General features: G+C 44.8%; 1 protein-coding gene across 3 annotated transcripts in view; it reads left to right on the top strand.

Moving 5' to 3' along the window:
- Positions 1 to 9,550: 9,550 nt before the first annotated feature.
- Positions 9,551 to 13,428, top strand: part of SLC43A2 (solute carrier family 43 member 2) — a 52,276-nt gene continuing 48,398 nt past the window's right edge. Inside the window, exons 1-2 of one of the 3 annotated variants that reach the window (XM_033922707.1) lie at positions 9,551 to 9,676; positions 11,615 to 11,812. In XM_033922707.1, coding sequence (XP_033778598.1) covers positions 11,638 to 11,812 — 175 coding nt within the window. In that variant the 5' untranslated portion in view covers positions 9,551 to 9,676; positions 11,615 to 11,637. Of the gene's footprint in view, positions 9,677 to 10,662; positions 10,786 to 11,482; positions 11,813 to 13,428 lie in introns of those variants that run through there. The other 2 variants (XM_033922708.1, XM_033922706.1) reach the window with 2 other exon arrangements.

Genomic DNA, 13,428 nt, shown 5'->3' with positions numbered 1-13,428 from the left:
AATTATCATTGCTTAAAAGTAACAAAAGACCTTGGCATAGCCCTGAGGTCCTAAAGATGTGCTAAAATGTGCTAAGGTCTGGTGCTTAAGATGGACAGTAGCCCCAGCTGCATGTTCTGGCACAGATAGTTATGGTCAATTAGAAGCCATTGTCAGAATGATACTGGAAATTAACAGTAACTCCAGTCTAAGAGGGAGAGTTTCTCTCTCTTTTCTTTTCCGGTCTCTCATACCCCACACACCTTATTTACCATTGTACTTAACAGCAATAGATTCTACAGTATTTTTAGAACAAGTCTCAAACTTATATATGTAAGAGGTTTTGTTACAGGAGCTGTCAAGCCAGAGGTAAGAAAAAAAAAAAACAACCAAACCCAACACACCACCCTCCAGCAGATGCAACTAAGTCAATCAAGGAGAATGGATCAGTTGATAAGGTACTAAAGAGAAGCTAGGGAGGTAGGAATGTCAATATGATAGGCATGGGTAATGGCCACACATGGAGCCTCAACAAACACAGCCACACAGAGGGATACTTTATTCATTCACACAGAAAGTAAAACCTACTCCCTTCACAGGCAAACAAGTTGAGGATTGAAGTCTCTGGGAAATTCAAAATAAAATCTTCCCGAAGCCATCCTGACAGGCTCCACAATCTCAGTATGCACTAGGCTCCACAAGTAACCAAAAGCAGACCTGGTGCTAACCAGGCTTCAAGCATTAGTGATTTTCAAGTTACCAAGGTAATACCTGACCTATCTGAATGAAGCTTCTGCTGCTTAGACATGTGGTGAGGCATATGCTAGAGCAGCGGTCTCAGACTCGCGGCCCCCCAGGCTGCTATTTTGCGGCCCGTAGTCTAGTACCTGAACTTGCAACTACCTGCTGCTGTCGCGTGTGCCGGGACTCCTGCTGCTGTCGCTGTGCCGGATACGCGAAGGCAGGAGTCCCGGCATACGCAACAGTAGCAGGCAATTGCAAATCAGCTGACACCGGTGCGATCTTGAACACTGGGCAGGAAGAGAAGCTCTGGCATTGGCGTCAGATGACTTGCAATTTCCTGCAGCTGCATCGTATGCCAGAACTCCTGCCTTCTGGCAGATATGTGAAGGCAGGAGTCCCAACATATGCAACGACAGCAGGCAATTGCAAATCAGCTGACGCCGGCATGATCTCAAACACTGGGCAGGAAGAGAAGCTCCAGCATCGGCTGACTTGCAGATACACGAAGGTAGGAGTCCCAGCATATGTGACGGCTGAAGGAAGTTGCAAGTCAGCTGACGCCGACACCCAAGCTTCTCTTCCTGCTCAGTGTGCACCAGGTACTGCTGGACAAGGGGAGGAGGAGAAGAAGGAAGGGAGAAAGGGTACTGCTGGACAAGGGGGAGGTAAAAAGAAGGGAGAAGAGGTGCTGCTGGACCAGGCAGAAAGGGAGGGAAAGGAAAGGTGCTACACACTAGAGGGGAGGGTGAGATGGTGTATGGGGAGAGAGCATGTTGGGTTGTGGGGTGCAAAGGAGGGATGCCACTGAGGGAAGAGGCAAGGACAGAAAGAGAAAGCGTGCAGGAGGCAGAAAATGTTGGACTCATGGAGAGGGCAAGATGGATGGGGAGGGAAGTAGAAATGTTACTCTGGGGAAGGGGGAGTGAAAAGTTGGACTCGTGGAGGGAGAGAAAGAGATGTTGTTTGGTTGATGGAAGGAGGATCAGAGGAGAAGCATGCAGGAGGAAGAGAGAAAAAAATGTTTGACTGGTGGATAGGAGGGAGAAATGTTGGACTGGGAGGGGAGCCAGAAAGGAGGAAGGGAAGGAAGATGGACTGAAGGGGGCAGAAAGGAGGAAGGGAAAGAGAAATGTTACACTGGGGGGGAGAGGAGGGAAGAAGAGAGATGTCAGACCATGGAAATAGGGAGGGAAGGAGAGAGAGATAGGAAGGGAAGACATGGAAACGTAGATTTTGAGAAGAAAGCAGAAAAAAGGGAAAAATTGAATGTTAAGTTAATGCCAAAAATGGATGCAAGGCAGAACATGAAGGCAGAGAGAAAAACAGTCAAAGGACAAGAAGGCCCTGGAAACATAGTTAAAAACACAGAAAAATGAAGTCACCAGACAACAAAGATGAGGAAAATGATTTTATTTTCAATATAGTGATTGAAATGTGTCAGTTCTGAGAAAGGAAAAATGTTAAACTTTAACTGTGAGGGCCGCAGAAAAAATAGGGTATTTGGAGAGCTGCAGAAAAAAATAGTTAATGTCGTATTAAAGAAATGACAATTTTGCATGAGGTAAAACTCTTTATAGTTTATAAATCTTTCCTTTAACAGTTAAAGGAAAGATATATAAACTATAAAAAGAGTTTTACCTCGTGCAAAATTGTCATTTCTTTAATATGACATTAACTTTTTTTTTTTCTGTGGCCCTCCCAAGTACCTACAAATCCAAAATGTGGCCCTGCAAAGGGTTTGAGTTTGAGACCACTGTGCTAGAAGGTTTCATAAGAACATAAGCGTTGTCATACTAGGACAAACTGAAGGTCCATCAAGCCCAGTATCCTGTTTCCAACAGTGGCCAATCAAGGTCACGAGTACCTGGCAAGATCTCTTCTCTTCCCAGGGCCTCACTGTCCTGCCAAGTCTCAGTTTTATCTCACTGCTGTCCTTGTTTTACCTTGCCTGGGCCATGCCTTTTAAATTAGCTGTGTGAGGGGATGTTGTTAAGGGGAACTGGTAACCTCCTATATACTCCATCACAATGAGTTACAAGTAAAATCTTGAAACCTGAAAACCATTGGAACACAATGTTGTTTAAATAGAAGTGAAAAGACATGATTCAAACGTCTTTGCATTCTATTCTATTTGTTGCACTTTCACACCACATTCTACCCTAGAATTAGGTCCCAAAGTGGTTTACTACTTGAACAGGAACACACAATATCTAAATTACAAAAGGGAACAATAAAAAAATAGAACTAATTCAGGACACAGATCTACCAAAATAAAATAACTTAAAGGATATGTCAAAACAGAGCTTAAGAATCAACAATTCTAAACTTAGGGCTCCTTTTATGAAGCCGCGTTAGCACGTGCGACTTTTAATCACGTGCTAACCCCCGCGTTGGCTGAAAAACTACTGCCTGCTCAAGAGGAGGCGGTAGTGGCTAGCGCATGCTATTATGTGCATTAAACCGCTAGCGTGGCTTTGTAAAAGGAGCCCTTAGTCAGGAGAGCATTCCAAAAAGCTGCAGCTTCACGAGAAAAAGACTATTCTAAAATGTTTTTAAAATTAACAGCTTTAAAGGGAGGAAACATGAAATTAAATTTCCAGGACAATCTCCGATCTAGTTTACAAGGAAAGAAATATAAATACAAAACGTTCCCTTCTTTATTTGATTCTTTTTAGTTCATGCATACTGCTTTGGCCCATGTATTCAATTAGGCAGTATACCAAGAAATAATAAACATAAATTAGTTAATCAGGAATGGTCCTAGGAAAAAAAACTTTGAAAATAAAGCAAAAAAATTTAAAAATGCATTCTCTCTTGAATCAGGAGCCAAATAAGCTCTTTAAGAAGTGGAATCACATGCTCAAATCGAGATGTCCAAAAATAAAATGATCAGCCATATTCATTACTAACTGCAATCTGTTCTGCAAGTCAGCTTTAATTCCAACATACAAAGAATTATAATAATCAAGATATGATAGGATTATATATTGAGTTAATAAAGCAAAATGAGACTGTTTACACAGATCTTAGCTGCATAGGTTTAAAGTAACATTTCTTGACTATGTTGTTCATTTGTGGTTGATATGTCAACATAGAATCTAACAAAAACCCTGAATACTTTTGAATTACCCCGGGTCTTGCATACCAAACAAAAGCAGTTTGGTCTTAGATGAATTTAATTTCAAGTGGAATTTATTATCCCACAGCTGAACTTTAGTTATTAATTTCACAAACTTAGTGAGAAAGTTGCATGTCTGAATCTACTGCCAGTAGAATGAAGATGTCATCTGCATATGAATACAAGTATTCACCTTCATCTAATTTAGTCGAACTAAGAGTACTCATGAAAACTTTTAAGACTATTGTGGAAAGTGGTAAGACCTGAGGGACCCCCACAAATTGGAGAAATACAAAACCTCATCTTTAAAGTTTCATGCCACTGCTTGCCCTGTATTGGTAGCATGGAATATTGCTACAGCTTGGCCAGGTACTAGTGACCTGGATTGGCCACTGTGAGAACGGCTACTGGGCTTGATGGACTATTGGTCTGACCCAGTAAAGCTGTTCTTATGACTGTATTTTGAAGAAGCTGAAGGTGACCACTAACTTTGTGCTTAGCGTATCAGAATATACTGGTGAATTAGTGGTAGCTCCAAAAATACTATGACTAGCCTTTGCATCTGCATTAGTGGGAGTATCCTCATCAGATACTTGGCTGCATCTCCTCAACTACCATAGATGAGATATCAGCAAAAGTTATCATCGATTCAAAGACTTTGTCTAACACAGGTATGTTTCTGAGAAAATATACCACTGCTGCTGTTTTGCTCCTCTACCAGGCTGAACTTCCAACCCTCATCTAACTTCTCTGATGATAACATATCCTGACTTCTGGTTGGGGAGACTAGTACTAGTGATACCACTAGTGCCACCTAGTTCAGCCATAGTTTCCCTTCTCTCACCTTCTAGTTTCTTCCTCTTGACAAAGGCACAATTGATGTTCCTGCCCCTGAGTATTACTGAGACTTGCCTACCACAGTGGGCACTGGTGTCTGACTTCTACTGCATGAAGCACACAACTACAAACAAGGTGTATTGCTCCACCAAGCCTAATGCTTTTTCTCTGGCTATGTAGCTCACTGAATGTCTGCACTATGAGTGAGTCCTGTGGCAGTGTGCTATGTGTTGCTGAAATACACACACGCAGAGCATAGTGGCTAGATACTGTTGCCTCTCATTGTTTCTGCTGCTTCTGTGTGTGTGTCAATTAGGATAAAACTTGGTACTGGAAAACTTGCACTGTAAGAATAACCAGGATAAATTGTAACCAGTAAACTGTATATTTTATATGTCTAGCTAGGAAAAAACTTGTAGCAGAAACTTGTACTGAAATTATGGCACATCTAGTGTAAATTGTACTATGTATGTTTAACCTGTAACTCGTTCTTAGCTCTTTGGAGACAACGGGATAGAAATTGAAATAAATAAAGTGTAGAGATGACCTCTCTCATTCCACACTGCAGCCTTCCAATCTTCTGGGCTGCCTGCAGCCTCAGCAATAAAAACGCATTGCCTTCGACCTGCCCTAGAGGCTCTTCTCTCTGCAGCTTCCCACCTATGCGGAAGCAGGAAGCTGTAGCAAAGAGAAAGATTTCCAAGGCAAGCTGAAGGCAGCATGCTTTCATTGCTGAAGCTGCCAGCAGCCCAGAAGATTTGAATAGAGGAGAGGGGGGAGGGGAGGGGATGAGCAATAGTTGTATAGGAGTAGAAGAAGAGAGGGGATGCTGGACAGGCAGTGGGGAAAATGAAGTGAGAAGATATTTGGGGGGGGGGGTTTTCCACCTGAGTGAAGATTGCTTGTTTGGATGGGGCAATGTCCCCCTCACCGCCCCCAAATTGCTTCCATTAATGCCTCTCTAAAATTGAAAGGGGATAGATTCCGTACAAACGTAAGGAAGTTCTTCACCCAGAGAGTGGTAGAAAACTGGAACACTCTTCCGGAGTCTGTCATAGGGGAAAACACCCTTCAGGGATTAAAGACAAAGTTAGACAAGTTCCTGCTGAACTGGAACGCACGCAGGTAGGGCTAGTCTCAGGGCGCTGGTCTTTGACCGGAGGGCCGCCATGTAAGCAGACTGCTGGGCACGATGGACCACTGGTCTGACCCAGCAGCGGTAATTCTTATGTATCTCAGTCTGTGTTCTCAATAAAGGCTCACTTAGTGATGATGCTGGAATACTGGATGCACCCAGCCTTTCTTAAGAACTATTTTAGTGGAAATCGAGATGCTACACAGCACTGGTTGTTACTCAGTACAGAACATGCTTGTAGTTCTGGTCAAGTACATTTCTTAGCAGCAAGTGCTTGTGTGCTAAGAGGTATTAATTAAACCATGTCTTGGATGATAAAGCAACACCATGATTAGAGAAAGGCATCTAGAAAGCCCAAAAGCTCTCAGTTTCTCAACTAAAGCTAGAAGAGCACATATATGCATGTCCCAAAGACAAAACTCCCCCCCCAAACACCTACAAGAAAGCAAGCAAGCAAGCAAAAACATGTTCAGAGTCTCAGCCCATGATGACTTGTTAGCATATCATATCACACATAAAAACAGTTCTGCGATTGGATGATAGAATGAGTTGGTCACATGAATTCTCTCAGGACCAGGTACAAGTTACCAGTATGTGCAATGGCTGAGATGGTGATGGATTTGATACAGACCAAGATGGATTACGATATCAGACCAGTTTCAGTGCATACAGTATTGCTGACCAAAAACACAGGCCCCAAAAATATATCAAGGAAAGTCCCAGGCTTCATGATCATACAAAGAACAATAGACAAAGGCCTATTCAGTATCTTTGCACAAAAGTGTCCTTGGCAAAGTCCATCATGTAGTGCATCAGGAATCCATGACAGGTATGATTCAGTCATAGTTTGGTTCATAGATCTCAGTCTAATGCAAACCTTATGCACACAAACAGGAACACATAGTAATGTAATGTAATGTAATGTAATTTATTTCTTATATACCGCTACATCCGTTAGGTTCTAAGCGGTTTACAGAAAATATACATTAAGATTAGAAATAAGAAAGGTACTTGAAAAATTCCCTTACTGTCCCGAAGGCTCACAATCTAACTAAAGTACCTGGAGGGTAATAGAGAAGTGAAAAGTAGAGTTAGAGGAAAAATAAAAATAAAATAAACATTTTAACAAGACAGCATTGATCTAAATACTTTGGAAGGTAGAAGAGAGGAGAGAAAGGAATAGAAGCAGAAGGGGGAGCCGTTGAACAGTAGAATTCTGCAGCATCCACTATCTCCTCCTCTCCCTATTGGCTAAGGCTCTTAACATTTGCATATCTTCTTCCCATTGGCTAAGGCTCTTTGCCTGCATTGTGATGTCATAGAGCTTTATGGTTATAGAAACCTAGAAACATGATGGCAGATGAAGGCCAAATGGTCCATGTAATGTAATGTAATTTATTTCTTATATACCGCTACATCCGTTAGGTTCTAAGCGGTTTACAGAAAATATACATTAAGATTAGAAATAAGAAAGGTACTTGAAAAATTCCCTTACTGTCCCGAAGGCTCACAATCTAACTAAAGTACCTGGAGGGTAATAGAGAAGTGAAAAGTAGAGTTAGAGGAAAAATAAAAATAAAATAAACATTTTAACAAGACAGCATTGATCTAAATACTTTGGAAGGTAGAAGAGAGGAGAGAAAGGAATAGAAGCATGATGAAGTGATGAAGTGGAGCAAGTAAGTTTAGGAGGAGCGATTGACGTTTCCAGAAAGGGCTTCTTCAGGGAAGAGACTTGGCAGACAGGCCCAGGATACCTATGTCTCCTCCCCTGCGATGTTCTCCCATCCATGCATTCCCTCCCAGACACACTGCCCGTGCCCCAGCCGCTCCAAGGAGGCTGCCCCAGATGAGGCCCACGGTGAATGCAGGATTCTCTCCTCTGCGGGAAAGCCGCCCGGAGCCAACAGTCGATTAGCCAATAGTATTATTATAGTTCTTCTTTGAAATGGCACTAGAGGATGACCCTAAAGTAAATGGTAGAAGGTTCTTTCTGGTGCTTTCAACATTTTGTGGCCTAGGCAATTGTCTTATTGTCTATGTCTAAATCTAGGACTGGGCATATGGAGAACTAGTTGCCCATTTACTACAATCAGAGGTGACCCCATGAGGGTCCCCCCCCCCTCTGAAATTGTGGCCAAGCAACAGAGATGGGAATCCACTTGTGATGGCATGCAGCAGCCCCTATAATTTTAATGTAATTTTATTTAAAAAATCATGGTCTGCTCTGATTTTGAATCAGTTCTAAGTTTAACAGCTGGGTGTAACTACCCAAAGACTGGCTGAGAAGGCAAAGTATGACTTAGCAGTTCCCAAACTGCAAACTCACAAGGGGATCTGTGGCATATTTAAGATACCTGTAGAATGCCTGGGCCCTGAGGAAGTCAATGGCATGCTTCAGTGAGCCTGGAATTCAGACAGTGGACTGCTTCAGCTGGCAGGGCTTGGGCAGCCCTGTCAGCAAAGGTAGAGCTCCATGCCACTGCAAGAGACAGGGGGAGGAGGGAGAAGGCATGAGACAGTACAGTAGTTCCCAAACTGTGGCCTAGGAGCACTATGAAAAAAATTCCTTAACACTAAGGGTGCTGTGAACCTAGAATTTTTGGAAACTATAGGACTTGTTTTATGAAAGCGGTGAAAAGTGGCCGAATAACCATCCCCTCCCTCATGTCTCTAACAGGTACCCCCCTCCATCCTAGTCAGTCTCCACGTTCCCTTCATGGGGCTAGTTAATTACCCTCCATCTGATTTTTATCCTCCTTAGCCCTTGGGGACAGTGGATGGGGGAGGAAGGAGAGTATTATTTCCTTCTAGCCCCTCTTATTTGGGAGCAATGGATGAGGAACTTCAGGAGTGGATCACATTATAGATTGAGAAGGAGGCCAGAGGATTTTAGACTATTTTTGTATTTAGCTCAAATCTTGTCACAGCGTGACTCACATGCTCTTTGAGGCCCATGTTGCAAAGTGGTGAAAACTTTTATAAGATTCTATAGGTACACAATGATGGGCTTCATGTAAGGAGTCACCACCCAGAAAAAAATATGTTTTGAGTCAAACCCGACTGGATTGCGGCCCTCAAGGAGGGACTTTGAGATCCCTGTAAGGATACCAAGATGTCTTCTCTCTCCCTGCTCGGGTAGGGTTGTGGCACCATAGACACATGGGAGCCAACTTTCCAAAATGATTGGAGGTGTTAAACCCAACAGAAATTAGCCCTCCTTGGACACAGTCAAGGATTTTGTTCAATATTGGGAGTGCTCAGTACCCAAAGTATTCACAGCACCCACAGAGTTGGCTCCTATGCATATGCATATTAAAGCTGCTCTCACATCCCAGTGAGTTTCCCCTGTGATGATAGGCAAGCTTTCAGCTACAACAAAGCAAATTGTTTAAGCTTCCCGTTTGTTGTCTTCCGCTATGCTCCATATACTGACACCGGGTAACGATTTTTTTTTTCCCCACCACGCGATGAGTTAAAATAACCGGAGCACGTTCTCAGTTTTGAACCATTACTGAACATGCACTGTACGACCAGCGGGAATGATCGACTAGCAGGCAATCGATCCCCGACCTACCCCACGGCACTGCTTTCTCAGAAAGAGCTCCGAAATTTGTTTTCCTCAGTCAGTCACCGGGCGCGTGCACAAGAACTTGGCGCTCATTGGTTACAGGGGCGGCTGGATACAGTCAGTGACCAATGGAAGAGCTCCGGTGTTTATCTCCCGGAGTTGAGAATAAAAGGCTGGAATAAAAAGGGGAAAGCAAGAGAGAGAAATAGCAGAGCCGGCGCCGAGCCAGAGCGGGCGGGATCCGTTAGAGCAGAAAGAGTCCGCGGCGCACCGGCAGCAGCGACCCGTCCCGGTGAGAGCATACCGGCAAGACACCGTGGCGATGGGGAAGAAGAGGGATCTCCTTGGGGAAGGGGGTGCAGTGATTGGAGGCAAAGGGGGCGCTAGGAGATTCCGAAATGCCGGTGGGAATGGAAGAGGGGGGGGGCTCTCTGAGACTGTAGTAATGGAGAAGATTGCCATTCCCGGGGGGTTGCAAGGATGGGAATTATTTTTATTTTTTTGGGGGGGGGGAGTGAATGGGGGGCTTTCTGGGGACTTCTTGTTATGGTGGAGGGGGGGGGCTCCTGGAGACTCCATTGATGGAAGAGGGGGAGTTTTAATGATGATGGCAGGGAAGCAGGGCTCGTCGGAAGGACTAGTGATGGGGAGGGGGCTTTGCTTAATGATGGGAAAGAGAGAGGGGGCTTCTGGGGACTCCAGTGATGGGAGTTCTTTTTTTTTTTTTTTTGAAGGGGAGGGTGGAAGTGGGGTTTTCTGGGGACTCCAGTGATGATGGGAAGGGGAGAGGGAACTCCTGGAAATAGTAGTGATCGGGAGAGGGGATTTCCTGGGGAATCCAGTGATGATGGGAAAGGGGAGAGGGAGCTCCTGGAAATGGTAGTGATTGGGAAGAGGGCGAGTTGTGATGTTCTGAGAGAGGGGGCTCCTAGGGACTGTACTGATGGGGAAGGGAAAGAGAGCTCATGGAGCTGTAATGGAGGCAAGTGATGGTTATGGTGATGAGCTTCCGCGGGAGCTATAATGTTGGAGGAGTGAGTGGGCTCTTGGGGACTCTAATGATGGGGAGAGGTTGTGATGAGTAGCAGAGGCTCCTAGAGAGTGTAATGATGGATGGAAGGAGAACAAAAGGGTTCTCAGAACTTGTACTAGGATATTAGGCACTCTGAGCAAACCTTTTAGCCTTGCTTGTACCTCTTCTCAATTAACTTTCAGACACATAGGCTACCCCGTCCTGTCTAGATGTTGATAATTCAGCAGTATGATCACCCCAATACTACCCACCTTTAAACTGTAAAAATACATAACTGGACTTCATACTCTTAAAATATTGAATTTTGCCATATGAGGACAATATCTAAAAGCCATTTATGTGAATAAATGGGCTATTTGGAAAATTAGGTAAGCTTTCTGCAGAAAAAAAAAGATTAATGATTTTGGGGGGATTGTGTTGCTGTTATGCCCCCCCCCCCATGGTTAAAGTCAGCTGTGAGTGGAGCCCCAGGGGGCTATAGAGCTGGAAGATGATGAAGGGGCGCCCCAGGTTATAGCGACATGGTCCTTTCCTGTTGATGCTGAGATGGGTAGTGGATTTTGCTGATAGGAATTGGGTGCTGAAATGCATGTTTAGGGTAAGATGTTAGAGTGGGTGGCGGGTTCTCCCTGGTTGGAATGGGATACTGCATGGGTGGGTCCTCTCTGATTCAGGTGGTCTTTCTGTTGAAATGGATGCTGCTCTAGAAATAGGGGGCTCCATGCAATTTCAGCTTCTCCGTCTCTTCTTAGACTCCCAAGCTAGAGCGGCTCGAAGCCCGGCTGTGAATACTGGAGCGGCAGAAAGGCCGGTGACGTTGTCCTAAGGGGCAGAGGGTCGTGACGCAGAGCTCGAGCTCGCGCAGGCTCACGTGCACTATTTTTGCTGCTGCAGACTCGCGCCGGCTGGTTCAAACCGGCTTCCAGTGATGCTGATTAGTTAAGCGTTCTTTGTATCTTAGCGACAAACCACTAACCAATGGTAAAGGAAGCTTTCCTGTCCATCAGCCAACCATCGCGAAGTGGGCAGGACCCCCGTATGGCTGCGTTCTCATGACTATTGGCTTGGAGCGTGCGAACCCGGAAGGGGCAGGATGGATGTGGGAGTTGCCGGGAGCTCATCATGGAGCTTGCTGCAGGTGCATCTTGAAACAGGCGCTTTGTACTTTATTCACATTTTCTTTTTCTGTCTTCCTAGGTACCAGAGCCAGCTATCTTAACATGGCTCCTACACTTGCCACGGCGCATCGGCGCCGTTGGTGGATGGCCTGTACAGCTGTTATTGAGAATCTGTTTTTCTCTGCTGTGCTACTGGGCTGGGGATCTCTTCTCATCATGCTGAAGTCGGAGGGATTTTACTCCTATCTGTGCAACTACCCAGAAGGCCTGAATACAGGTGAAGAAATTACCAAATTAGGTCATGCCCTTGCAAAAGTTTAATCAGTAGAGGGTTTATTTGCTATTTTCACTGGGGTCTGGCAGTGAAATTTGAATGGGTAATGCATTTGGATATACTACATTTCCCTGATACAGCCACAGTCTAAGATGATTTGTACCTGATGGCAATGGAGGGTTACCTGACATGACCAGGGTCACACAGAGCCACAGTGGGAATGGAACCTGGTTGTTATGTATGGTTATACCTAAATGAAGGAGGCCTAATGGAATTTGGGTGCTTAAAATGCATGGGCTAGGATTTGTAGTTTGTAGTCTCCTTCTACTTTTTCCATCCCTGAGCCTAGCATCCTTTGTAGCTCTGATCCTCCAAGGCCACAAACCAGGCAGGTTAGCTTGTATATTTTGATTGCTCTGAAAAATCAAAGTTGGGTTAAAGGTATACAGAGGTATTTCATGTGCATTGATTGAAATAATCATGAAAAACCTGTGTGTGTTCTTTAAGAGACAGTTGCATATTCCAGTGCTAGAAATATGCTTGCAGGGTGTATGATTCCTGGCCATCTTCTTCTTACAACCCACTATCATTCTGTGGTTTTACACACTTGGTGTCCAAAGCAAACTAGATGACACCATTCAAATTTCATGGCAGCCTTGGATATCTGCATACATCTGTTAGACTTTGGAATGTTTATATAAAAATACAGTGTTTTAGCACCTAGTGACATTATTAGTTTCTGAGTTGTAGTTGTCTAATAGCCTCAGTCATAGAATTCCAAACTCTTGTGGCATGAAAAATCACAATTCTTATTCTACATCCTATACATGTTCATAGGTTTAGATTTATCACAGTGCTTTATCTGCATTATTGGTAAATAATATACCTAGATATTCAGTACATGACAATGTCAAAGCACTAGCATTGAATATCCATGTTTGATTGGACTGCTCCTGGCTTTCAGATCTTATGCAGGTCCTGGTCAATATTTAGTCGAGACCTACATAAAACATTTTATGCTGGTTCTAGCTAAATATCATCCAGGACCCATATAAGGGAATTAATAATTTACACTAGAGGTCTGCACGGGAACGGGGATCGCGGGGATCCCGCGGGTCCCGCGGGGATCCCGCGGGTTCCCCCCCTGGCCCACGGGACTCCCACGGGGACGCCCCCTGGCCCACGGGACTCCCACGGGGATGCCCCCCTGACCCACGGGACTCCCACGGGGATGCCCCCTTGCCCACGGGACTCCCACGGGGATGAAAACAACCTACCTAAATTCTGGCGATGCAAGCATGCAGCTTACAAGTCTGGCGTCGCGTCGGGAAATAGCCATGTTGAGCAGTGAGCTCAGCACGTACACAGATGAAAGCCTTGCTTGCTGATTGGTCCGGCGGCCCCGCCCCACCGTGCCGCCGGACCAATCAGCAAGCAAGGCTTTCATCTGTGTACGTGCTGAGCTCACTGCTCAGCATGGCTATTTCCCGACGCGGGCATTAGGCTGTTTTTTGTCATTTCGGGTGGGGGATGGCAGCGGCAGCAGCAGCCTGAAAAAGAAATCATCCTGGCCGGGTTCGGTGTCATGCTCCGGAGCTTCTACAGCCTTCCTATCTCCC

This window comes from Geotrypetes seraphini, chromosome 15 (assembly GCF_902459505.1).
Source record: "Geotrypetes seraphini chromosome 15, aGeoSer1.1, whole genome shotgun sequence".
Classification (NCBI taxonomy): domain Eukaryota; kingdom Metazoa; phylum Chordata; class Amphibia; order Gymnophiona; family Dermophiidae; genus Geotrypetes; species Geotrypetes seraphini.
The sequence above is the reverse complement of the archived record's forward strand: the minus strand, read 5'-3'. Positions and strand labels throughout refer to the sequence as shown.